Below are 27,666 nucleotides of genomic sequence, written 5' to 3' on the forward strand. Positions count from 1 at the left end.
CGAGTGTGTTTGGCGAGCTCACGTTGCTATAATTAAGCGTGTAGCCTCGATAGCATTGCTTTAAAAATAATAAAAATTTACTCAATGCACACACTGCACTAATTCTACGACCACTTTTCTTTCGCGATTTCAAACGTTAACCGTCTCCGTGCAATCTGCAATGAAAACCGCACTTTTTTTTTCTGCTTGCCTTGGAATCCATATTGTACTTGCATGTTTGGCTCAAGGAATTTAACATAGCAGACTTGGATTTATATGAGATAGCAAGTTATATTTCTTCACTGGTTTGTGTCATCATGTTGGAAGACTTTTGTGTGTTATATGTGAACATGCACACACAGGAAAGGTAGACAAAAACTTGGTGTTCAAGAAAGCCTTGACAGCAACAGAAGCCATTTGCCAAGTACATGCTATATGGTGCCACTGCAGAAGAACGCAGGGACTTCACTAAGGTGCTTAGTATTTGTGCCTTGTCAGTGCCCATTTGTCAACATGCACCTGGAGTGAACAATGAGCAAAATCACATGCTTCCAACAGCAACGTGGGACCCGAACTTGCAAATTCAAGTTTTTTCGCAAGGAAGCTTTTTAATTCCCAGGCTAATTCAAGTGTTGAGACATCAGTACATAACTTCTCGTCACGTTCCTGTTTCCCTCTGAAAACATGTGGCAGGGCAATGTCTCGTGTCTGGCTTTCGCAGAAGCGCGACAGTTACGCGCAGCTGCAGAGTTGACGCGAAGTGGTTAATGTCTCACGCTTGGGAACGGCCCTCACCTCATCATCAGAAGGTGAGGGCAGCTGAGCGTGATTGTAATTCAACATGCAAAATGAAAATGGCAGCCAAGCGACGACGAAATCGAGGATCACTTTTCCAGTACAGTCGAACTTCATTATAATGAAGCATGTCAGGCAAAAGATAGTTTCACTATACCTGATATTTGTTATCAGCATATAATTCATAGCACGCTGATATCAGTGAGGCATATTATATATATTTTTTTCATTATATCTGATAATTTGTTATACTGAGGTTCAACTGTAGTTGGTCACAGTTTATGGAGACATGGTCAGGGTCACATCAACAATCTTTCATCCCACATCATGCAGAAGGCAGAGAGTGGGCACAGACTGGCACGGAGCAGCAGCAGCGCCCAGTTAAAGTTGTTCGTGCTCTAGCAACAACAGGGATAAAATGTAGTGCAACCACAGTGGACCACTCGCTCCCATTACAGGTACTGAAGATAATGGAGGCTATGCAACAACAAGGAAACGGACAACAGTGCTCTGGACAAATGAGAATATTACCACCTTGCGGTGGGAAAATGCACATCTCTGAACAAAGGTACATGGACCACAGGCTCGCTAAAAAGAAAAAAAAGAAAGAAAAAAAAAGAATATACTTGTAAGTCAGATGTGCAAACTGTAATTGATGAGTGTATTGAATAATTCACAGTGCCAAGTTTGAACTGCAGTTCTGAATCTCATGTTCTATTCACAGGCGTGAAATAGTCTATAGCAGAATCCCCAGTCGATATACTTTTTCTCAGGGGAGTACTTGTTGTAAAAGGCCTGGGCAATTATTCAATATGACTTGCAGCAAATTGACCAAATTATGTTTGGCACAAAGCGCACAATAGATAGAAAATCGAGAGTAGTTATTTACGATGACACAGACTGATACTAGGGCAGTCAAGGGACATAACGACTTGCACTTCCGTGATCCCCTTTTGTACTGGCCACATTCTTCGGTAAAGCCCACAAAGTGATGTCACTTTCATATTTAAGCTAATCTCAACAACTCAGCTAAACAGCAAATGTCAATTCTCTATGACTAGCTAATTCCAAAGGTTTAGAATGGACTGCTCTGCTCACCAGTGGAGCAGCTCATGGAGGTATAGCCCGCATCGTATCCTGAATCCGTCAGGGACTTGCGTTCGTCCTTCTTCAATGGCGACAGTGGCGGAGACGACGGCGTCAGGTCGGTACGACCTTCCGATGCCCCCGCTTTCCGAGGTCCAGCAGACGTCCTTCTGCTCATTGTGCTTGGCTTCTCTCTGCACGACACAAAGGAAGGACCTGTTTGAAATAGCCTCGGATTATGTCCAACAGCAGCCTTGGATTATCTCCAACAGCAGTGCAAAATTTTAGGCACAGTCAAGTCCAGACAAACACACCTGCCAAGTCGTTAACTTGCAACTTCGCTAAAAAATTGCACGGATGTGTCTAAAGGTCGAGGAAGGTGTGGGGGCAAAGCAGGTAACCTTTGGAGCTTTGTCCTGAGCACACACCTCTTGTGAAGTACACACTCACTTAATGATCTACCTTTAGACAGCAACTCAAGTGGCCGCAACCTTAGAAAAGCAGACTGACAGTAACCCACTGTTTTAAGATCACAGTAACTGGTTCAGTGAATTAGCTGCTGCTGGTTTCAACTACTTTAGAAACTACACCAAATAAACTTGCTGGACGCAAGTACTCCTCTGGCATATGCCGTCACCCACTGCCACAAGGCCGTGCAAGTGCCATGACAATTTCTTGCACGTGGTTTTTGCAACCTTGTGCCTTAAAAATGTACCTTTTACAAATTTTTTGCAAACAATAATTATCAGCAAATCACGATGCAACATTGGCACAATTACAGATCAAGCCCAAATTCGTAAACATTATGAAAAATTCAGGAGAGTTGGCAGGTATGGATACATCACTTTTACTATTTACAACAGACCGTCCACGTAACAGCCCTTTGCATGTGTAACATTCTCATAGTTCAACAGCGGACAAACGAGGAAAACCTCAGGCCAACGTTTCACAAAACGGACTTGCCTCCGTCAGGGCAAACATTCAGTTGGCAAGACTATTTTTCCGCAAAGCCTTGGTCCTGTTCAAATTTCTGATTTGGAGCTTTTGAACTGTCAAAGTTACCCACAGCTTTGACACATTGCCTACTTGAAGCTACAGTCCATGCTTCCCTGTGGCACCCATTGACAACATGATGTGCCTACCCTCCTTTAGCCAATAAATGCATTGCAGTCCGCAATGTTTAGCGAGTTGGAGTATCGAAATGTTAGGACTATACGAGTCCAAACAAGACAAATAATCACAGGAAGATGGAGACAAGGCAAGCGACAGTGGACGAACAAGAGCTCGAGCACAATAATGTTTTGACAATAGTACTAGTCTAAATGTTTGCCTTGGCCAGTGACATCCCTGGTTCTGCCACTGTTGAGAACTACATGATATACTCCTTTGGAGTCTTAAAATTAACAAAACTAGAGATTTTGAGATAACATAAGTCATTGCCTGGTTCAATTCATAGCTGGAATGTAAATGGATGATTGATTATTTTTATTTAATGGAAATGCTTATATATGACAAGAGGCTAAAGTACACGATAAGACAAATTGCAAATGTAGATTAACAAAAACTGATAACAAAAAGGTATAAGCTAGACTTGTTTCAACTGCCTAAGAAGTGTGTGTAGTCTAAAGCAAACTGATGATGTGTACCTTTTCTTTAACGTTTTACTTGGCTCTTGTGTGTTTTTGCATGGTTTTATATAGGTCTTCTCTAACATGTTCGGTTCTTTTATTTTGTTATCACTAGGCAATGCTAATCTACATTTGCTGGTTGTCTTCTCATGTACAGTAAACCATAAAATTTTACGGAACACAAAATGTGAGAAAAACCTGAATATCTGCACAGCCTCACAATGCTACCTAAGATTTGCATTTCCGGCTTCTACCAGTATACGTGAACAACATTGTGATGTTCAGTTTTACTACTGTTGCAAGCTGCTCGAAAATTGAACGTTTTCCGAGATCCTGTGGTCTGGAAACTTTTGTGGTTAACTGTACTTCAGCCGGCTGCCATATTTAAGGGTTCATGTTGAATAAAAATTCAGTTGCGAGTATGCACATCTTATTATTATTAGTATTTTATGTCTCTGCCAGCCGAGTAAAGTCACGATGCCCAGGCATAATCATTACTTCACTGCATTTTGTTACTTGGCAAGCTTAGTTCATATCAGCAGCTAAGCCTTTGGCAAGCAAACAACTCCACACTAACAAGGCTTGGGAAACCCACTTTTGACACTTGCAGGAACGAGCAAGATAAACACGGAATTCCCGAGTTATCTGTCTGGCAAATGCTCTGGCTCACAAACTTCCAACACACTTTAAAACCACACCACAATATCAACACCAAACAAGCAGTAGCTTTAGTCTTGAAAACCAGTCAGTGCTTTGCATAGGCCGAATTGGTCAGCAAGATAGAAGCACGGAAAGCAATGCTGAACAGAAAAACAGTCCGGGTCCTTCAACTTGAGAGTCATCGACTTCTGCATTAAGCTGGAACTAGGTGGGATAAAAAAGAGACGTGCACTTGGATGGTGGCACCACACGGCAGCCAGACCTGTTTGCAATTAAAAAGAAAAGAAAGGCTGCCCTGTTTTGAACAAGCAGGCAAAAAAAAAAAAACAATCCTGCTACAAGAAGCGAGAACAACAAAAGAACAGTCACGCACACCTTTGAGTGCCTTTGACCTCAGCGTTAAACTGCACTGAAAGAGATAAAGGGGAATGGACCAGATCTGGGAAAAACAGAACATGTGAACTAATCAACCCTCTTCAACTGGGGATTCCCACGGCTTCCTGTCGGCCACTACAGCAGCCAACGAAGCGAAGCGTGGCCAGAGAAACAAGCTGCCCGTTGACCTTTGCTAACTCAGTTTCAATGTGGCCATGGGTTAAGTGGGCGAAGAGGGGAGCTACTTGGGCAGAGGGCATGTGTTTATTCCGTGCATTCCACAGCACAGGTGAGGGAGAGAGAGAGAGGGGAAAGAGTCGAGTAAATGTCCACGCACACGCACATGCAGGCCAAGATGACCTCGGAACCAACAGAAATTACGCTCGGTGCGTGGGGGAGACCCGAAGGTCGCGAGGCGAGATAGGTCGTACGAGGGAGAGGACAGATCCAGATCGAAGATAACGTACCACACGGTGGCGCTAGCAATGACCCTGCTCCCATTCCAATGCCGGAGGGGCAACAACAGATCTGAGCAGGCAAACACGAGAAGGAATACAACGAAAGATGCGCTGCCTCAAGAAAACTGAAAGCATTAAGAAGTGTTGCATAAGTTATGCAAGTACTAATGCAATGTCTTGGTTATGTGTTGATTATGAATGCTGCATGTCAGAGTTTGTGTTACCTGTTCTGGGTTCATGGGCATCATCATGGGGAAAATATTCTACAGCTTTTTATGGACTTCTAAGGCCAACACAAAGAATTGAATGAGCTAAGGTATGTTATTTCAGATAAATTGAGGGTAAAATACTGCATGAAGGCCTTGAGCCCTTGTGCTTTTGCCCAGCCTCGCCACAATGAGAACCCGGTTACCAACCACATTTGACAGGCTTCAGCTGCCTCATGAATCCATTGAGGATGTCCTCTCTCGTCCCAGGCTCTTCACATAAGCACACACTCTCTCCATGCACTCCGGTTTACGCCAGCACAAAAAGCCTCTGATCAACTCATTCAGCGTGAACCTTTCTTCATCCATTACCTGGCCCATTCCCCTCCTTTCTCCACTCCCCTCATCACCTTTTTGCTATCTCCTACTACCCGTATGGCCCTGCTGAGGGGTCCTCACACCAGGGAGACAGTAATCATACGTCCCCTTTTCTATGCAGGCCCCATTCTTTCCAATAGTAGTAGTGAACCAATGAAATACAACTAAAAAACATGTTCTCTTTACTGCTCATACAAAAAAAAAAAAAAAAAAACTAATGCCTACTTTAAGACATTTAGGGAGCAAGTGCAGTAAACCTTTCAGCTTCCGTGCAGAATGAATTCTCGTTCCTTGATAGGGATTGTTAATCACCTGTACTGTATAACATAACAAATGGTCAATCGATCATTCTAATCAAGTGACAAGCTTCTACAATGCAGCACAATTCAACCATGAAATTTAGAAACATGACATGTGGCAATCGCGAAACATGTCATGAACGGAGTCTTGGATGCAGCCACTATGTTGGTTTATCTGAACATTGTCTCTGAAAGTAAAGCTATGGAGCACTGTGGAAATAGTCCCGCAATTTCACCGTGATATCTTAATGTGGGAAATAGAAAAAAAAAATGTGTTTGCCGCAATAGAAATGCTGCAAATCGGGGGGAAAGAAATTGAAAAAGAAGCCACCCTGTTATGTCTTTCAAAGATACCCGAGGACCAAACAAAGCTTGATTTCCGAGAAAAAAAGGACAAAAGGCACAACACAATGCTACCGTTTTCACAAGCAACCTGCAATTCCTGGCACAGCGATACAGTCGTGCAGTTTTTGTCTTCATTCTCTAGCCCCAACAGCTGTCTTAACAACACTGTTTTTCTCGTATCTCCTGCAACAATGGCTGGCTATGCACGGTTGAACAGAGGCACTGATTTCTGTGCACCCATTTCCCCAAGGCTATATCAGCAAATTCAAGCATTTATAAAGTAAAGCCCCAGTATAGTAAATCAGCAAAATGGCTTGTGTTACGAGTGCTACAAGTTAGTTTTCCCCGATTAATTGCAGTTTCACCTGATTACAGCGTTCTGACATGCAGCCAGAAATGTAGCACAGAAGGTGCTGCTTATAGAAAATGACGTGGGTGCAAGAAACCTCCCAAGCACAGCAAACCTGCAGGGAACAATCAGAAGCTGTCTACAGACCTTTCTAGGCAACCGGGACCTACATCCGAAGCACAAGCAGCCATGATTCTTGCCAGACACAAAGAACACTCGAATGACACACTCTAGCTGAAGCTTTTCGTTAACTGTGCATTTGCACAAAGTAAAAAATACAAGGAAAACTTTTTTTCTTTCAGTCCTCTCTGGCGGAAGGACAGCAGTGCCACGAATGACGTCCTTTGCATCCACACACGTCAAGCAAACTGAAGACACCCAAAGAACAGTAGTGTACACGCTTGGAGAGGGGGATGTAACAAACAAGGATACAATGTGCCTTATCAATCACGCCGCACCCCGCGCTACTCGACGCCTCACCTCCCATGCCCTCTGGATCAACCCGCAAGGTTCGATTCCGGGCACAGCCTTCTGTAATGTTGCAATGCCTGCCATGTGACGCTAATGACGTGGGAGGGGGGGGGGGGCTACATAGGGGGCGCCACTTTCCTACTCGATACCCAGTTTGCCGCGAGACGGTCATTCGAGGGATGCGCGAGTAAGAAGGGGCGAGAGAGCGAAAATTTGGGGGCTTTTGCTCCTTGAATATATGACCCTGCCTAGGCACTACTACTACGGAGGTTTTTGTAGCTCGTGTTTAATGAGACATCCAGTTTGTCGCCCACGGTTAGGGTCACGTCAACTTGCGTTCATCGCACGTCATGCAGAAGCAAAGGAGCAGGCACGGAGCGGTAGCAGCCGAACGTTGGGCAGCAGCGCCCGGCGAAAGTTGTTCATGCTCTAGCAAGAACAGCTAACTAATCAATAGGAGCGTGGAGCCGATGTACCAAGCATTATTGAGTGTTTATAAGAGCACAGCACACTGTGAATGCTATCACCGGCGGGGCAGTGGCTTGCATCGACGTCTCGCTGCGCGCACGCACTTCGATAACAGAGGCACGGCGCCGCAGCGTTGCCGGAATACCCCAGACGTCAACATAGCTACGGCTTTCTCTATGGCTACGGCATTACGTGATCCGCACCACCCCCCCCCCCCCAATCCTGCGGCGTCCGCTGCCAACGAAGATCTCCCGGGCCCTCTTTCCCGTTTTTCGCTAGATTCTCGCCCCGCTTCCCGCCGCCAAGGCCAACGGCTGTTGTGCTCGCACTTGCGTCAACGGTAAACGCGGCAGCACGCGAAGTTGGTGGATGACATATGGCGAAAAGGCAGGTGGCGGTAATAGCAGCAGCAGCAGGTGGTGGTGGGGGTGAATGCTAGAGCAGGCGCCGCTTACGAAGTCCGTATTTCTGAAAGCGCTAGTGACTTGCCCATGGCGCCAGGGAACACATATAAGGCGCACTTCCAATTGAAACTTTGCTTCCGGATGGCGCGGATCTTACAAGCTATAAATTGGAAGAGACATTGTTGTACACGGTTTCTGCATATTTCGCTGCGCCAGTTCGAAAAAGGTTTTGCGCTCACCGCTGCACTGTTCTCGCAAAAAAAAAAAGAAAAAATGCTGAAAGGTCGAATTTTGTAGTCTACGTCGTCTAGTACAGTACTTGCCACAGTTGACTGTCTGGTTTTTAAGAAAAAAGAGCGAATTTGTCTTCACTTATGGGAATGCGAGCTGCTCTAGCGACGGCGCTAGCATGAACTTGTGTCGCCGCCTGCCGGCAGCTGCAGAAAGCTGCAAGAAGCTGCTGTCAGAGAAGCTTGCCACCTGTTCGAGCAAGAACCGTGCAGTGGTGAGCACAGAACCTTTTTTTTCGAACAGGCCCAGCGAAATATGCAGGTCCCTGTTTGACCAGTGGTATTTGTCCAGCGTGATAAAATAAAATTTCAGCTGAGAGTGCCTTCGTCGTGGTATCTCGCTTGTCACTCGTGCTCTTTGTAGCCGTCCAGAATCCATTTCGGGTCTAGTTATTTGTTTCTAGGCAGCGAAAATCCACGTCGTATCCTAAAGTATGCAAAGCCTTACAACGCAGCAAAATTCGATAAGTAAATTTTGCGGCGTCAGCACGGCCGAAGTAGCATGCATTGTACTGTAGATGTCAGATTTGATGTATCACCCATGTGTAATGCCCGTATGGGCCTTTGGGGTACTTGAATAAGAAATATGTATATATACGAGCTTACAGATTGAAATATACCCGCCGTGGTTGCTCAGTGGCTATGGTGTTAGGCTGCTGAGCACGAGGTCGCGGGATCGGATCCCGGCCATGGCGGCCGCATTTCGATGGAGACGAAATGCGAAAACACCCGTGCATCTAGATTTAGGTGCACGTTAAAGATCCCCAGGTGGTCGAAATTTCCGGAGTCCTCCACTACGGCGCGCCTCATAATCAGAAAGTGGTTTTGGCACGTAAAACCCCACAATTTAATTTAGTTTGAAATATGTGGCGTAACGCTCACGTAGAGGCTTCGGCGCGAATTTAAGCGAAGTTTCGGGCGTTTGTTATATCCAGTAACGATCGAAGACTTACCTCTAAATTAACGAAAATTGAGTTTTCAAGCACTTCCGTGCTGCTTTTTAAGCGTCCCTTTTAGGGAATACTGACAATTTCAAATTTGTAGAAACCACACCACCCGCTTCTCGCACGTAGAATGACGCTTAGCAAGTTGTACGAAGGTTGGGGAAGATATGAGATACTTTGCCTGTTAAAATAGTCTCGCAATCCGTATTCCGGATCAAACGTCGATGTTATAGACGTCATGACACAGGAATTACTGATGACATAGTGTGGCAATAAGGCTAGGTACGGCGTTGCTCGTCATAAAAAAATATGAGCAAGGGTCACGCGCTTCTGATTGCGTTTGCACGTGGAAGCCGCAGGGGGTCACTGTATCGTGACGTCATGACGGGACTGCCTCCTGGGTGCGGAAACCAAATCTATTTCATAGAAACATGCGTTATAGTATATCCTAAACTATTCGGGCGCTCCGACAGTTATCAGTATTCCATCTAATAGACTAGGAGGGTTCCATTTGCATCAAATTAAAACGAATTGTGCGCATTAATTCCTGGTCACGGAGAGAATATTGGTACGAAGAAAATCGTGAAATAATAATTGAGTAAAACGTTAATTAGCACGGTAATCACTTAATTAGCAATTGATCTGCCGAACTATCCGACCCTGAAAACTACCTCCAACATGTCAGATTCCAGTTATGTGCTCTACATTGAGTCTCCAGCGCTTGAATAACAGTACTTAGACACCATATTTGGCGTATCAAAAATGAAACGTTACGCTTGGAGTGTCATGTCAGTTTTCCATTAAAGCCTGGCCTTCGGGGGTTTGCAGGAAGTTTCCCAAAAATAAAACCCCCAAACAAAACGAAAAGACGAAACAGCGATAGGCGAACGAGGCTTACGAAACTTGCGAGATATGAGCTATTACACGCTTTGCGATATATTGACAAACTATCGCTCCCTTTTCGCGTCAGAGTGGGGTGAACGAAGACGCCATTTTGCGATGCCCAATTCAGCCATATTGGGCACACGGGAACCGAACGACACACGTTACGAAAAAAAAAAAAAAGTGCGATGCACAGTTTCGTTGTCGACAAAAGAAAGCAGCAGGGCATAAGTGTGAGAAAGAAGAGACTGAGCGCGGGTAAAATACGCAGCCGTTGTCATGGGAACGTCCGCTCATACATTCATCAGCGATTCGCAGCAGAGTCGACTCGGCGACGAGTTCCTTAAAAAATCTTTCCTCCTCCATTTCCTGCCCGAAGGCGTGCGCTTACGCCATCATCGTCACGTACGTACGTGCGTTCGTAAATTAATTTAATTGTGGGGTTTTACGTGCCAAAACCACTTTCTGATTATGAGGCAAGCCGTAGTGGAGGAGTCCGAAAATTTCGACCACCCGGGGTTCTTTAACGTGCGCCTAAATCTAAGCACACGGGTGTTTTCGCATTTCGCCCCCATCGAAATGCGGCCGCCGTGGCCGGGATTCGATCCCGCGACCTCGTGCTCAGCAGCCCAACACCATAGCCACTGAGCAACCACGGCGGGTGCGTTCGTAAAGTGGCCCTCCGATTTCCCTGTTGAAGTATGTTACATGTGAAACGCAGAAACACTACAATTAGACAACGACTCAACCGATTTGAATGTAATTGGTCGCATTTAAGAGAGAGGGAGAGAGAGCTGCATTCTACCGAGTGCTGGAAGCAGAATTTTGTTCGTGGCCTCGTACGGAACATTGCCCAAATCCATCAAGAAAAAAAAATGAAAAAGCTGACACACGAAGCCGCACCTGTCATTCAAAAGACACTAAAAGCAAACTCGTCTCCATACTGAATTTTAAAAAAAGAATTCATGGCTCTCCCGTAATCGAGAGTAGATGTAAGCTTGAAATGGCAACCGATAAAAGCAGATTGGTTGGAGATGATACAATTTTAAAATGGGTGCAGTGCATGTTCGCAACGGCGCCATCTCTCGAGGCGACGCAAAACTCGCGCCGCGGAACTCACGGACCGCTGGCGTTTAAAAGAGCACAGGAAACCCTGTCTCAGAGTCAGAAAATGACAACGAAGTGTACGGTGCCCTGTATCTACATTTTGAACGCCGCTGTTGGGAATGAAATCTCCATCGTACTAGAAGTTACAGCTTGAGTGATATCGTGGACAAACATTAGGAAGGACTCGGAAGCAATATTTTGTTGTAACTTGTTTGGACAGTAACTAGCGTGTGTAACGCGGTCCAGTACAAAGGGTTGGGGGCCAGAGACCGCGTTTTCGCAAGTTTCGACTGGTTGCCCGGATGATCTCGTTTCGTTCTCGCAACTTGCCCGGTTGTTCTTGTGCGAGTGTCCGGATAACGGCTCTAGCTTTTGGCTCGGGGTCGCTAGAAGATCGCCGACGACGTGAGCTAGAGGCATTTCATGCAAGGTAAGTATACCTGGTAGCGAAGCTTTGATAGAGGCCCGTACGCTCAAAACATGGCGGTTCATAAGCGGATGGATGGATGGATGGATGGATGATTGAGGCTCAACCCTTTGAATCGGGCGGCGGCGGCGCGCGCCACCTAGCCTTTAATGGTTCTATATGCATGCATACCTATGTATTTACTCCTTTACTTTTGCGTTGATATTATCCACCCATCAGAGAGTCTCCGTTTAGTTATTTCTACCTGTTCAAAGTCTATTCTAATTTCACTGTCTTTAAAACCCAAAGCTTTGAATAGTTCCCCGTTAGATTCAACTGCAGGGTGAAGTTGTTTACAAGCAAGTATCAGGTGTTCAGCCGTTTCCTCCTCCTCTCCAAGCGGTTCATGGAGCACAGCGCCACCTGTGTTAAGAGGGAACACTTCCGGCGGAAGAAAAATACTCCCATGTCATATTCTTTTAAAAAAAAGTGACGTCATTTTGTTCTCGAAGGCGCGAAATTTGTTTTGGTGGTCTGCCATTAGAGCTGTGTATTCAAATGCCCCGCCATTCGACTTGATGGGGGTTTCGTGCATTCAGCACGGAAAGCGATGCAGGAAAAGGGGAGACGTACGGGTGTCGTAATCGCACCGCTGCACAGAACATTCTTTGGAGGCCGACGAAGGCTTTAGCTGCAGAGTAAACACTAAACCACTAAAGTAAACAATTATCTGGCGGTCGTAACTCGCTACTTTTGACTGAACAGGTTATGAAAGGATGAAGCTACCCACGCCACCAAATTCAGACAAACGACGACAAGCAAAACAGCACAGCGTGTGAGGGGGGCGTAACAGGTGAACTTTACGAGCACGCCTTTCTGCACACTTCAAGAGGTACATTGCAAGTGCATTGCATATTGCATTGTAAGTGATAGCGGCGCAGCGGCGTTAACGTCTTACTATGGGCTCTGAAAAAAAAAAGGCATTTATCGCTAACAATAAAATAATATACAGTTGTCTTTTCTTTACTCGTCACGCATATAGAAAATTGATTAGGAATTTTAGTTTCGTTGCATGAATCTAACTCTGCCTCGCTTTAATTAAGAAACGCTTTTTCCTTTCCCAATGTTAGTTCCTTCCAAACATAGTCGCGCTTCAATCGCTGTTCCCATAACCACCTTTCCTGATGTTGGCGCCAATTTGCTCTGAACTGCTTTTCCCCGAAACTTCCCTCCTGTGTGTCTCGTCAGAATGTTGCGCAATCCAACTTCTAATATGCTACACCAACACGCCCAATCGTCAACCTTAGCACGTTTCATCTATTTGGATCGACCTTGTTTCATGCTTTAAAAAAATATCGGCTCGCTGGAGCACCCGCACGAAGCCAAGTACGGCTTATTGCACACAAAATAAGCAGGCCATGTCCTAATTCAAGATTCAAGTCACACCAACGACAGCAAAAACTTCAAACGCGCTCGTAGCGGCTTACATCACGTGATCAGCGACGCGGCTTCCCTGAAAAGCATGACCTAATTATATTTTGCATTCAAGCGTCTTCTGTCTGGTCTTAAGACAGACGTTAATGCATTACAAGAGATACTGAATTAGGTATGCCAGGCGCATCCAACGTGGTCTGCTAAAGAAACAGACGAAACTGATTTTTCCCTGTGTAAGCTTTGCAGCGTTGAAATGTAAAATGATATACATTAATTATAAAGAAATAGATCTAAAAGCTTCCTGTCTGTGTTTGACGTAATAATATTTAGTATTATTTTTTTTTGCGTTGTTAGTAGCTACACTGAGTAACACCACGTGACCGCATCGAATATCGCGTATAAAATCGGCATACGCGAGCGAACTGATGGCGGTCCGGCTGCATATCTACACGTTTCGAACTATCACCCGACTTTTGCTGCATTTTACAAAGGTAATGAAACAAGTTTTACAAGTAATTCCGGCTGGCTTGGTAAGCTAGCGTCTAAATCCGAGTACACAAGCGCATTAGCATTCCTACTCTGACAAGGAAAACGAAGAAAGGAAGAAATAAAGAAGGAAGGTTGTGTTTGTACACAGATGGGGCACAGCTGCAGACGCCGTAAGGTCTCTAGATAAGGACATCACGGTCTGCCGCATGGCCAACTGTTGAAGCTGAAACCAAGGTCAACGACACGTGAAAAAAATAAAAGATAAAGAAATCGCCGAGTTTACCGTTCCTGCCTCGCCCCACCGGATGATGACCAAATACGCACGCGCCCGAAACAACCGCAACAGCGCACCCGAAGACTACTGATGACGACGAATAGTTTTTAGACAGAATAATAAATGAAGAAGAAAAAAACACCCACTTCGCAAGAGAGCAAGCCGAGATACGTGGCAATGATTCCGCCGCCAACTTCCCGCCCATTCGCATCGCCGGGAAACCCCAAACGGTAGGCAAGCAGCCCACCGTGCGTGTGCTGGTGGTGGTCTTGCGAAAAAAAAGCAAAAGTGGAAACGTCGTCTGCTGCGGCACTCGCACGCGAGCAGACGAAGCGCGGGAGAGGAGCAGAAGGAGGCCAAATCGTGGCTGCGTAGCAGAAGACCAAGAAAATTCTGGAACGTCCCTCTTGCTCCACAGCAGCGAGACTCGAATGAAGAAGTGGTGGTACCGGCAACTGAGCGCTTGGCCGCATTAACTGCGTGTGGCACGGCGTGAAATCCCAAAACCGGCACAATGCACTGAGGACGGCGACCGACAACACCGTGCTGATGCCGATCTTTCAGCCGGGGCTAACGTAACTGAATGTGTACTGCTTGGGAGAGCGCGTCGGCTGCTCTCACGACACAAAACGCGCACAAACATATAGCCTATATGTAGTAAGTGACAACACAGTTAATACACCGCCACCCAACTCGACACAAATTTATATGAATGCGACAGCCAAATGTCAAGAAATATTCGTGCTTGTGGATCGAGACGTCTTTGGGGCGTTATTTAATACGCTACCACATGCCTCTATAGCCACAAATTTTAATGTGAACGTACCTTTTTAAACGTAGAAAGGCAACACGATTGCATACATATATATTCACAGCGAATTGCTGAGTTTGTAACGGAATTTCGCTAAAGTTACAAAGCTGTCTTAAAGCCAGAAGGTCGCGGTTTAGGCAAAACCCATGCTCTAACCATGGGTGCTACTCCGGACATAGTCAAATACCACCACATTATCAAATTCTGTATAGGCTGCACTTTGAGCCAATCGCAGAGGCCGTGTAGCAGTCCTCTGAACCTATCGGAGCTGACAAGATGGCGGATTTCGCCATTGTCCAGGATAGCACTCAATCGCAGCGGTTGTGTAGCAGTCCTCTGAACCTATCGGAGCTGACAAGATGGCGGATTTCGCCACCGTCCAGGATGGCACTCCACAATTCCCACGCTTGTCGAACCGCCGCCACCTTTGTAAGCTCCCACAGACTAACTCGGCTAGCTCCAGAGTTCGCTCTGGTAATCTTTGTAGGAAACTCTGCGGCATCAACAAACGCCGCACGTATTTCAGAGATGGAAAGAACGGGCCTCGCGGGGTATTTCCCGAGTCAAGTCGGCGGCGTTGGCACAGCACGGCGGACCCGCCGGTCTACATCCAAGCAGCAACAGGAGGAAGTCATGCGTGGGTGCCTTCTGCAGCACGCCGCTGGCGAGCAGACGTAACCGCGCAGCGGGACGCCGTTCATCCGGATTAGTCACACGAGCGAAAGACGCGAGCTCCCCCCCTCGGGGTGGAGGTGGGGACGAGGACAAAAAGAAAGCGGAGTAACGGCACGTGGCTATAACAGAAGGAGGCAAGATGAGCCGGACCTTTGCGCAATCCTGCCAACCGATTCCTTCGTACACTCCTCGGAAGAGCCCGTCTCCCGCAGCTGGCACGTACAAAATACAATAACCGAACAAATGTAGGATTAGATATAAAAACATTCGGGAGCTAGCAGACGCTCGCGCCCCCTTACGCTTGCGAGCGAGAGAACAGACCCACATGTGCCGCGGAAAATTCCAGTGCTCTATCTAGTTCGTTTCTCCACCCACAGGTGACGCGACAAACTCGAGAGTTCTGGCGCACGTTTTGTAGCACAGTTATAGAGGCTGGAGCCGCGGTCTTATTACCTCTCACAGACGGCTAGGCCGTGTATATAACACGGGAGATATTGACGATTACCCGCAACGTACACGAGTGTATCCCATCGGTATTCTACGGTAGGGATCGCGGATGTGTTTTGAATTCTCCGCTGACGTGACTGGATAGATTGGTTGCGAGTCCACCGATGCTGGCGGCGAATTAAGACACGATAGCAAAACGGAACGGCTTCGGCTTGAAATGCGTAAATGATAAAAATACGCGCAAAACAGAAGCGGCGCACTGGTGGAAGGGCTCATTTGGTGCGCCCTTCGTGCGAGTACACCCGGCACTAAACTATACGACTAAATCTAGTATTTCCACGTAAGCAAGCAGCCCTAACGCCGACAGCCTGAGTTGCACTATACGAAATGGCAAGAAGTGCGTAAGGCTGAAAAGCATCACGTGGAAAATGCCTTGGCCAACTGCAGGGCAGCTCCCTATCAGCGCAACGTCACGTTGACAACCAGTGATAGCATTCAAGGCCGTGAGGCTCAGAGATAAGCTCGGCCGAGATGACCCAACAGACGAAGCGTGAAAATGTAGCCGCTCCGTGGTAAAATGTGGAACTAGGATTCTACGGCAAGTTCAATTACGTAATTCCTTAAAACCCTTCGTGTATTGCAAGTGACGTCATGTCGTCCCTCTCAGACTGGGTTCACAAAAATAAAATATATATCCAGGGTGTCTTTTTAGCTGCACCAAAGTTTTTTAAGATATTGCCTATGGCAGATAGGCGAATTCTAACCCTTTATATAAATTACTCGATCAGGCGGCCATTACTTTACGAGAAATCGGAATATTCAATTGCATTAACAAAATTACGCTAATTAACGTTTCAAGAATTCACGCTGCACATTTCAATCTACCAATTATAGCCCCTGAGATGGCACGGCGTATCCACTTGGAACGAATTCTCTGGACAGAACCAGTTCGGAGATATTAATTTTCAAAGTGTCCGCCGAAATGCATTGGTGTTCAAGTTACTCTTGTGCTCCAATGCATAAAACAGCGGTTTCTTAAAAAAGTAACTGGAACGCCAATACATTTCGCCGCAGACATCGAAAATTAATATCTCAGAACTGGTCCTGCCTAAGGAATTCGTTTCAAGTGTATATGCCATGCCTGCTCAGGGGCTATAAATCGTAGAACGAAATATGCAGGGTAAGTATCTAGTTAAAAAATCATAGCAATTACGTTATTTATTCAATTGAACATTCTGATTCCTCGTAGAAGTAGTGGCCGCCCCATCCAGTAATTTAGATCAATGGTTACAATTATGCTTTCTGCCATAGGCAATTTTTAAAAGAAATTGGTGCAGCTAAAGAAAACACCATATATATATATATATATATATATATATATATATATATATATATATATATTATTATGGGAAGGGGCCCCATTTCTGCTTCCCTGCAGGGAGCATGGCTGGCTCAGGGCCGAAATTTAGTGAGCAAAGCCGCACTCCCACGTCACTGCAACACCTTCGCCTCACACTCTGTGTACGCCGGACACACATACCAGAACCTAGCAACCTCCACAAGGGTCGTGCAGAACATGAGAGAGAAGAGGTTCTTGAGAAAGATGTTGGCGCTGTCTTCTGCAGCCCTTGAGAGGAAGCACGGCTCAGCGCCAAAAAAAGAGGCGGGTCCGGCGGCGGTATTCAAACCTCGGTCCCTCAAGCGCATTAAGGCCACAATCCCACAAGTTCAAGGCTAACTCTTCTCAGGGAGGGGGGATAATCCAAAGCGGTGTAAAAGAACTGCACTCCACATATACGTATCAACGAATACTGAAATCTAAGCTGCAGTTCTTTGCATCAAGGATGCTGCAGAGTTGAACGCGCTCTTCAAGCTCGTTAGGTCGCGTTTCAAAGAGGACTTGCCCATTGCAGTTGATGTCCAATCATGCACACTGCACGCTTTCATTCGATGCGGCAACAGTTTGTCCGACTTCATTCGGTGACAATACTGGCCACAATCGGGCCAAATGGCTCGATTTGGGCCAAAACTGTCCGCGAAGTTAACCAAACAAGCAAAACCACAAAAATGGTGACATGACAAGTGTCAAGTGCGGATTTTGTTACTATGAATGGAGTGCTATGCTGAAGTCACCTCCCAACCCCAGTTTTCAAGGAACGAGCGCATTTTCCTTACAAGGAGTTTGAAGAGCCCTTGAGTTTTTATTTTGTTTCAAATTCAAGGTTTTTACAAGGAGGTGTACGAATCCTGCTAGTAGTACCCCGTCGCGTAGATATGATAACACGGTATTCCCTCGGTACGCGTCACGGTGGAAAATTTACGAACGCACTGCTTATCAGTTCAGTGACATTTCCGAGGAAAGACGATATCTAGATATATGGGGGGGGGGTGCGACTCTCCGGAAGATAGCACCGCGCCAATGCTGCCGAAGGACTGATAGCGACCAAGTTGCGAGCGCGTCAAATGGCAGTTGGGTGCAAGATCACGTGTTCTTACCGTTTTCTCTTGTGTATGTGTGTGTGTGTGTGTACACGTTCTGCACGCCTTCCTTCTCGTGCCACAATGAAATCCTACAAATGTGTTAAGCTTTCTGTCGCTGCAAAGATACATACAAATGCTGCAGGAGAAGCATCGGGGTGGAGCTGTACGCCATCGCGCAAACTGAAATCGACGCGAGCTGAACCGATCTGCCCGGGTACTGGCGGTCGGCTTGAATTCACCGGAAGTCGTGGTTGATATAAGTGAATTCAGGCGAAGGAATCTCCGAAATAAACAGGCCCGGACTGCGAACTTGAAAGACAAGCTCGCGGATTCTGTGACCTCTATCAAAGGACTCGGGTAAGACAGAGTTTGCGGAAGGCTAAACACGGAAACGTCATTGAACAACTCGAGGCGACCTATGCAAAACGCTGAGTGACAGCTCGAAAAGTAATGCTTGTATATGAAAAGCCGCATGAGAAAAAGAGAAAAATGCTCGTCCAGCCATGAGGACCTGGGGCGTCCGGCCGTCTACGCCAGACTGCAGGTGCAATCGATAAGCTAGTAGAGGCGATTCAAGGGGCAAAAAATAGGAACCACAAATGGGGAAGAAAAAAATCGAGAGTGGGGAGGGGAGTCCGACGTCAGAGCGGGACGGTGGGGAAGGGGAACACGTAGACATTTATTTCGGCGACCATCGAACTGAAAAAAAAAAAGAAAAGAAGGTGGTCGCCTCGGCAGCTCAAAATCACGGGGCAATTCTCGAAGGCGTGATCGTAAAGCCTCCGTTGCACAACGCAACGCCGAGCGGTGCTGCACCAGCGAATGAACCGAGGCGATCGGGACAGGTTATTATTACCCAGACGGGTCACTCACTGGCTAGGCTAGTCCGTCCCCTCTCTTACGTTGCCGGGTTCGAAGGCCTCTCGGAAGAAGGCATGGCCGTCGCGTCGCGCATAAAGTAAGCAAACCGATCAGAGACGGCGCGGGCACCAAGATGCGAGAGGGGGCCACCTTCCTTAGGCCTAGCGACGACGAACTGGACCAAGCACACGACGGGTCCCTTACCTCGTGGGTTATCCGTACTGTCGAGGCTGGCACGTTGAACAGTACTCCCCGAGTCGCCTTGCGTCTCAGACGGGCACGATTACTTCCCTTGCTCCCTCGTTTCGCCGTGTCTTTTTTTCACCGTTCGGTCAGAAGACAGAGCCGTCGGTATCCGCCATCGGCTCTCCGCTGCGGCGTCCGCAAAATGAAGCTCGGCATAGTCGGCGACCGACAAGCCCGAACGGGGGGAAACCCCACTCGATGCGGGCGGCGGGCAACGAGGCTTGCGGCAGCGACTGGGAGAGGAAACCGGCGTTTCGCCAGACGGCCAGCCTATCCGGCCAATGGAAGCGACGCTAGCGACGCTCCGACCAATGGAAACGCGGCTTCAACGTCACGTGGCTTCTTCTTTCGAAAAAGGAAAACCGGAAGTCCGTGCTCTCTCCAATACATGGATGTGACGACCTCGCTCGCCCGCTTTGCTGGCGTTTCCTGCCCGCTGTGTTGGCTGTCCCCTGCCGTATGGTGTGGTCCGGAAAAGGCGAAGAACCCGCGCGCTTCACTCGTACGGTTCGGGGGCGTCATTAAAACAAAAGCGGCGGCGTCGCTTACTTGGCCGGAATGACTTGTTGACTTCACGGGGTTCTCGTCTTATCGGGTGGGAAGCGAAGACACAGGCCGCCGAACGAACGCATTGGGAAACGAAGAGAAACGTCGCTGCGCAGTTGGAACGCTCTTCTACGTTTCGCCGTGCATTTGCATCGGATTCTCTTTGTTTTTTTCTGTTACCTTGCAGCGGCCAGCGCGACGACCGAACGGTGTGCATTGCCACCTCGGATCGCGTACTTTGCGAGTATGCACCATCGATCCGAGCGTTGTAACGGCGGTCGATTTGCTCGAGTTCTCGCAGCCAAAATTAGTCAGAGTTCAGGTGAGTTCACCGCTTTCTGAGAACCGAAACTGGCGCGATGAGATCGCGTCAACAGCGCCACAGTGGTTTCAAGCAAGCTTGTATTTATACCGCGTAGCCTTGCTTCCGTAAACGTCGATATCGTTTTTGTATATCGCAAATTGCTACGCCGATGTACTGAAACACTGCGAAAAAGGGAAGCAAATGCTGCGAAACTTTTACACAATGTGGTTAAAAATTTTCACGCGAGAGTGGCGTCGGACGTAGCTTCACCAGAAAGAATATTTCGCGCCAAATTCCGAACCACGCATACCCAACCACTTCTCCACCACCAAAATTGCTCTCATCTTGCATTTCATTCTTTACAAAGTTATTCCTCGGAATTTTGAGACAGCCCACAAACCAATAGAACGAATAGAAACATCAACAGCGCATGTCCTTTACGTTAGCTCTTCTCAGACTAAAATATTAAAAGTGCGAAACAATAACAGGAGATCGACTCACGCAAGAGGCCGCGTTTCGACCAGAAAGCTCGCCTTCGTCCATATCGTTCGCAGCCAGCGTTTCCCGGTAAACTTCACGGTTACATACGCTACAGTTGCCGGGAATCATGAAAAACAGTAAGAGGTTCTTTAAAACACTATCGCGATCCACTCTTAAAGGCGAAGCTGAAGCGTCCTCCAATTAAAAAAAAATTATTTAGAACACACATCAGTAAGAAGACGAAGCAGGGGTGACATAATACAAAGAAAACTAACAAATAAATTCAGACAATATACAAAAATAGAAGTGAAAATACGGTTCAGTAGTAGAGCACACTGTAGTAACTATATATACGGGTAAAAGTCATGCAACACAGCAAAGCACTAATTTGACAGCCATCATAGTTTGAATCCTGTCGTCATGAAGAAAAATACATAATCTTCAAATTCAGAGCCACGTAAAGATTTGCTCGCGAAGTACGGTTCAAGGGAGTGAGGATGCGTATGTCTGGTTTGTCTAGGATGCCGGCGCCTTACGTAGTTTTCAGGACTAATAGCAAATTTACGGAAGCATAGCGAGTGGAAAAACTTCAGTTGTCGCTCTTCGGTACTGTAAGAAAGGAATGTTGTCAGTAGCTATGAACGTTGTTGATAAATCATTCCTCTCATAGACATTAAAGATGAAACGAACCGCTTTTCGTTGCACCATTTCAAGTTTCTTAATATCTTTCTTAAATGTGAGTTCCATTTGCATATTCAAATTTGGGTCGTATAAAAGCATTTTAGGCCAATAGTTTGATGTGGGATGGTGGTGCTTTTAACCTGTGCCACAAAGAAAAAAAAGAAACCCAAGTATTTTTGGCGCAGATGAGCAGGTTTTCTTAATATGGTTGGACCATATCAGACGATTTGTAATTGTGACACCTAAATGTTTGTACTCATCGGGCCTGAGTCGAAGGACGGTAGTCAACACACGTCAGCAATTCGCGACAGTGACACTGACAGGAGAAATGAAGACAGAGAGTTCTCAAAAGCTATAGTAATCGGAACATACTACAAAAACTCCATATTGCACACAACAGTTTCAAGAACAGTCCAGGAATAACGCGTCCAAGGGCAAACACAGAATTTGCAAGGACGGTCAACAAATAAAGCCTTTCGGGAACGCACAAAAATGATACGCAGCACACAATTCTGACTAATATCTCAGCATGGGCAATGACACACGATCAGAGCTGCAGAACCACGCCTTTTTCCAAATTACAAGTGCACCAACACACAAGAGTAAGTTCATAAACTGAGTCTGTGCCTTGTTACGTGAATTAGAGACGCACTGAGAACGTATATACGACTCGGAAGGCGCCAGAAAGTTTATCCGCTAACGAATAATTTTTTTTTTGTTCCCGCGCTGTGGACAAGATGCAGAACGTGCTATTAGCCCCGAGAAAGAGGAATGGCGCCCTCTAGCGAGTGACGTCACGGCCAGGACGCCGCTCGCTCCGGCTCGCTCGGCTGCCGCGCGCGCTCGTTCCCTTCGTGTATGCTAGGGGTATAGGTGGCTCGAGCCGTACGTATTGAAGAATACGTCGGCTTCTTTCAGCTGCCATACCTTAACCACAGTTTCTTCTTCAAAAGCGTGTTAGTCGAGAAACTTTGCGGCTTGGATATCGCAAGCTAAGTAGCGTTAAAGGGGTCTACTAGTTTTTGCAATGCATATATGCGCCGTGTCTATCGGTAAATTTTGACTAAAAAAAGAATATCTGCAAATTCAACGCGCGAAGTTGTGTATGATGCTTCGCTAAACACTTAACATTCCTTTAGTATTTAGCTATGAGAGGTATTGCATTTTACGTGGAAGAAAAATTTGGTTATTGGCGTCAACATGTTATCCGATGTTAGAAAGACACTGCCCAGCGAAGCTGTCATCATGATTCCTATTACTCTAGTGTGTTGTTCTATTCAAATATGGCCATTCATTAATGCGTAAAAAAATAGTTAGGCGCGCATTTCTTATGAAAATGTTTGCTGCTACTTTCATCCCCCTCTGAAACAGGCCTCCAAAAAACGAATTGCTCATGGCTGCTAACACGACGGCGCGTCATGTAGAGTATTTACATAGCTAATTCACAAACACCATAGTAGCAATCACCTGAGAGAAAAGTTTCGTTGTTTAGATCGAGAGCCACTCAATTGAAAGTGATGAAATGTATCATAGTGGCCCTCAGTAGCCTTTATCGACAATATGGCACACCCCTGATCACGTAACGGTAGCAATCGACTGTCCGTATGGCGAGGCACGCTATGTTCGCGAAACCCATCAGTTCACTTCAACTTCGAATTAAAACCATAAAGCATTTTTTTTACAGCGCCAACTGGAATGGCTAAAGTATTCTCGAGCTATTACTACGCAGCTTAGATTGCCTACAAAAGGAAAATTCAAGCACATTTTGTCTCACCAAGTCTTGATCCAGCGTTATTTATTTATACAAACGGATAACTATTCGCTTCGTCGGTACATAAAAGAGAACCTTGCAGGCTAATTTAAGTTTGCTCCAATCCAATCGCAAACATTCATAAAGAAAGCACCACAAGCCTTGCATATACTTTCACTTGATTTCTGACCCTCCACGGGGAAAATTTCGATATCTTCAATATGTCCCATACTACTAGTCATTGACGCTTCGACTGCTTTCTGGCTGCAGCTATGCGGTCCAGCAAGGCATACTTCACTAAAAAAATTGGGCCGAGCAGCCTGTGTCAGTTTGCCAAACAGATCTGTCATGTATATTCCTCAAGCAACAAGCACCAGTAAATTTCTCAAGTGAGTTTGATTTGATTTGATTTATTAATTTCCATTTACACACACACACATGTACAGAGGAGTGGTAAATGGAGGTGGATGAGGGAAAAAAGCCGCACAGACGCGGCTTGAGGTAACCTCACCCTCTTAGGTACAATATGGCTGCATGGGGTAACACATCAAGCGCCATATAAATTACATTTATATAGTGGCCATAAAACATTGCATTTATACAATATATGAAAGCACAGTGAAATATTTCCACGATAACAATGCAAAACACAATGCGGCATTGAAATAAATAAATGATATACACTTGGTAACGTGGACAAAAAAAGAGGAACATAACATGCATTATTAATCATTAACAAACGCGCTCTAAAGAGGTGAGTTGAACGTGTAGCACGGAAAAGGGAATATATATTGGTACATTCCTATTTGTACTCTGTAAATAGCTGTAAGCCTTTATTAACTTTACTTCAAATTTCCGCCGCTTAAAAAAAATAAACACGTGAAGAACCGCCTAATGTCGACAAGCAGTTAAAGAAGCAAGTGAGGCGTGTAGAATCTAAGCTCCAGTATTAGTTAAGTCACCGTGCTACTGCCGAGCGTTTCTGTGAGGAAATGCAAAAATTCGATATTATACCATGAACTACTCGTCGTGAGCAAACCTGTTTTAGAGGAATAAAATCAATGTAACTGCTGTAGAAGTCATATATAGCCAGCTTTGTGACATACTTGTTGCACCGTGGCAGGTATGGTATCATAACTGGATTCCTATAGGCTATGCTTTTGCGATTGTCTATCCGCGTATGAAAAACCCGCGATGGGCTGGTCTGCGTCGCTTCGGCTGGAACTGTAGCGTTGCCTTCGAGAGCTGCATTGTTGTCTAAGAAATTAGCTCTTTGAATAAATGTTCGCAAAGAAAGACGTCGTAAAAATATATTTGAGACGACCACCATAAGTATACAAGCAGAGAGAACGAGGGCGAACAAACGAAAACACCGCAGAAAGCGCCCGGACAACGCCCGAACTGTAGCAGACGACAGGCGCGAGTCCTTGCCCTGACGTCATGCGAGCGGCGCTCGCAGCGCCGCTCGCGTTCGTTCTCGGGGCTAATACACTCAAAGCCGCGAGGTGGTGAGGCGCAAGCAGAACCTGTCAACCGTGCAGCCGTGCAGCCCAAGTTCCTTACGTTTGAGAGGTGAACGATAGCTTTGGAGGTGAGATAGCGATAGAGGTGAGATAGCTTTGAGATGCGAACGCCCGCCATTTATCTTTGCCACTTCTTTCAAGCTGATCTTTATCGAGTTGGCCTATAGTGCAATTTCTTCGCATAGTCGAGACGCTGCAGTGTGCCCCAGGTCAACATCTGGTAAGGATTTTTTCGAGACATACCGTTCGCCCGCAATCGCGCAAGCGTATAAAACCGTGGAGGCCGCTCGGCAGCTAGGTGGGGGTGTTTGATTATCAACTGATGAAAGCCTACACGGGGAGTCCTTAGGAAGTACATAAGTGGACTTCTGCCCCTGCAGTTCCAGTCGGTAATTAAATCTAGAATACCGCGTACACAGCAATTACGCAACACATGCTAACACATATCATATTGACCGCAAATAAAGACGGGGACAGCGGAAGAGAACACACAAACACAACACGGGCGGTATGCGGTCAATAAGATATGCAGTACGTAAACACCAACTATAGGCCAAACTGAAGTTCTTCTGAAACATGCTAACAGACGTGTTTCAAAGTTCACGGAAGGCTGAAAAGCACCCTTGCTTCGAGGTGACCGCAAGAACGTACGGGATAGGACCGCCATTTTGGAGGACCAGAATAATGCTCCACAATCCAGTTGTAAACTGACGCAAAAAAGAAAGAGAGAAGAAATGCGACTGGGCGGACGAGCGAAGCGCACCACATGAAACAACGCAGAAGATGTAATACCACTACAGATTTGATAACGAATGCGCCATTTGGAAGGGATAACCGAAACTCTTGCGGCCGCATGTAATCGTATACAGTTCCGCCAGCCGACGAAGCTCTGTCCACGCATGCGACGAGAGACATCGCCTGATGGATAGAAAGGTGACACCCGGAACTATCGCTCCATCTATACCCACTGAACACGTCCTTCAAGGAGGCTTGCGCCGAAAGCCTCAAAGGGCGTCTCTTTACTTTTGTATGCATTCGCTCGCGCGCAGGAAAGGGCTCCATACTCATCGAATAATCTCAAGAAAGCTATAGCACCCCCCCCCCCCTCAAGAAAGAAGGGAGACGTCATCTGCGTATGCTGATACCTTGATCTCACATAGACCCGGAAGCGTGAAACCGCGTAGGACTCGACGACGCTCCACGATGCATCGTAAGAGGGGATCGATCGAGATACAAGGTGAAGAGGATATGTGATAGCGTACATCCTTGTGTATTTACGGGTAACGGTTTAAAAGACGGGCCCAGTTTGACCATTCACGAGTGGCCGCGCAGACGACACACTGTTACAGTGCCTAGAATACTATTCTAGACACTGTAACACTGTCATATACGGGTGAGAGGGACGTAAAAATTGTACTGTCAACGACACTGCAACTGTTTGGGCTAAACTTACAGTCTCCGGCAACACCGTGTTTAATCGTTTCGCAAGTCTGGGGGCGACTCATCTGCAGCCTGCATTCAGGAGCGTTATCGGGAGCATTCAGCACGCAGATGTGATGCAACACCGCCAGGCTTCGACAGAAGTATGACGCCACCTTCCCTGAAGGAATCAGGCCGGAGTCCATCTACCAGAAAGGTGTTTACCACGGAGAACTGGGGCGCCTTTAATCGCAGCAAAGGAAGTGCGATAGCAGCTTGCTGTACAAGCAGCATTCATGCCTCGCACGTTGCCGCATACAGCTCCTCAACAGAGGCTCAAGAGCATAGCAACCAGTGAAATTATTCAGACACAACTGGAAGACCTTCACCGGAGGTCTGTTCTCGTGCGCCAAACTCCACGTCTCCGCTTACAAGACCCGTCAGAGGAATTAGCGAGCGAGGAAAACGTCCCGTAAATACTGAGAGGATATCGTCTGCCCTCGCACTCTCAGCACACGGCAAAGTCACTGTCTCCGAGCTGGGCAGGTATTAGAGACTTTTAGCGTGTCCGCTATTCCGGCAAACCGGGGCGGTTTGGGCGGATCACCGTATGGTCGGGGGCGTAAACGTGAGCGGCTAGATTGGTGGCGCCAGCTGGTGCAGCCGCCAGCTACAACACCAGGCGGCTGCACCGCCCCGGCCGCTCACATATAGACCGTTTTTTCGTAGGCGCCGCCATATTGGGAGCGCAGTGGCGCCGCCTGTGAGCAGCGCCATACTGGCTTGGGTGAAAGCGGTCTTTTGCATGGCAGGTATACGCTCGGCGGCAGGTTCTGGCGTTTGGTTTCGCCGTCGTGCGGCCTGTTTAGTATGACGTGCGTCTTCTACGTGGTAAACGGTTCTGTGAGACGTGCTGAACTGGTTTAAGGCGTCATGGCCGGAATTTCTGCTGGCGATGAGGTGGACGGAACACGCAGCGCGATGTGTGCGCGCATATTCGAGTCTACAATCAGCCTCGGAGATGAACTGTGTATTTCTGAATGTTCCAGTTACTAATGTGACCTTATTGCAGTGTTATCCTGTATTTCTAAGCTGCTGTTTAGGAGTCATGAAACATGCGCGATGATCGTAACAGCGTGAGCGTGGGTACCGTTCTGCTACGATAGGAGCTGTGATGTTATACTTTGACAAGCGTTCAAACTGTTCGCTGCAGGTTACATTGCGTGACTACTTGGTTCGATGGATGAGGTTTCCGCCCCTGACTAAAATAGTTTTGGCAAGTGATAGCAACATACCTTACAGTCTGAATTACGCTTGTCCAGCAAAGGGACTGTTTACGAAATGCGCGAGCGTCTAAGCAGTGGTAGGGGCTGGATTACATATATCTTTGTTCTAAATACCGCATGGTCCAAGCATACCGCATCAGCGGTTATATATTTATAAACGTTGTGCGGCGTGACTATGCGAGGCCCTGTTGCGGCGTTAGCCCGTTTTCTCTTGCTTTTTCTAGAAAGAGGATGATAACCGAATTTCTTTTTCGGTTGTGTTCGTTCCGTTCTCTACGACGCACTCGCACGCATTACGGAAATTTCGTCCTCAAAAATAGGTATCGCATTCTTTTTATGCGATCCCTCATATATTATGGCTGTATGCAGGCCAAAAAGGCAGTGCCGAAGCGCACAGCTTACATATGTACCGTGCTGGATCACCAACCG

At 46.7% G+C, this 27,666-nt stretch overlaps 1 protein-coding gene across 4 annotated transcripts in view; it reads right to left on the reverse strand.

Moving 5' to 3' along the window:
• The window catches only part of LOC135915810 (NF-kappa-B inhibitor alpha-like), a 96,719-nt gene that overhangs the window by 18,200 nt on the left and 50,853 nt on the right, over positions 1–27,666 (reverse strand). For 3 of the 4 annotated variants that reach the window (XM_065448953.2, XM_065448954.2, XM_065448951.2), the window contains exon 2: positions 1,873–2,054. In XM_065448953.2, the coding sequence (XP_065305025.1) occupies positions 1,873–2,054 (182 nt within the window). Of the gene's footprint in view, positions 1–1,872; positions 2,055–19,206; positions 19,542–27,666 lie in introns of those variants that run through there. The other variant, XM_065448955.2, reaches the window with a different exon arrangement.

This window comes from Dermacentor albipictus, chromosome 10 (assembly GCF_038994185.2).
Source record: "Dermacentor albipictus isolate Rhodes 1998 colony chromosome 10, USDA_Dalb.pri_finalv2, whole genome shotgun sequence".
NCBI classification, from domain to species: Eukaryota; Metazoa; Arthropoda; class Arachnida; order Ixodida; family Ixodidae; genus Dermacentor; species Dermacentor albipictus.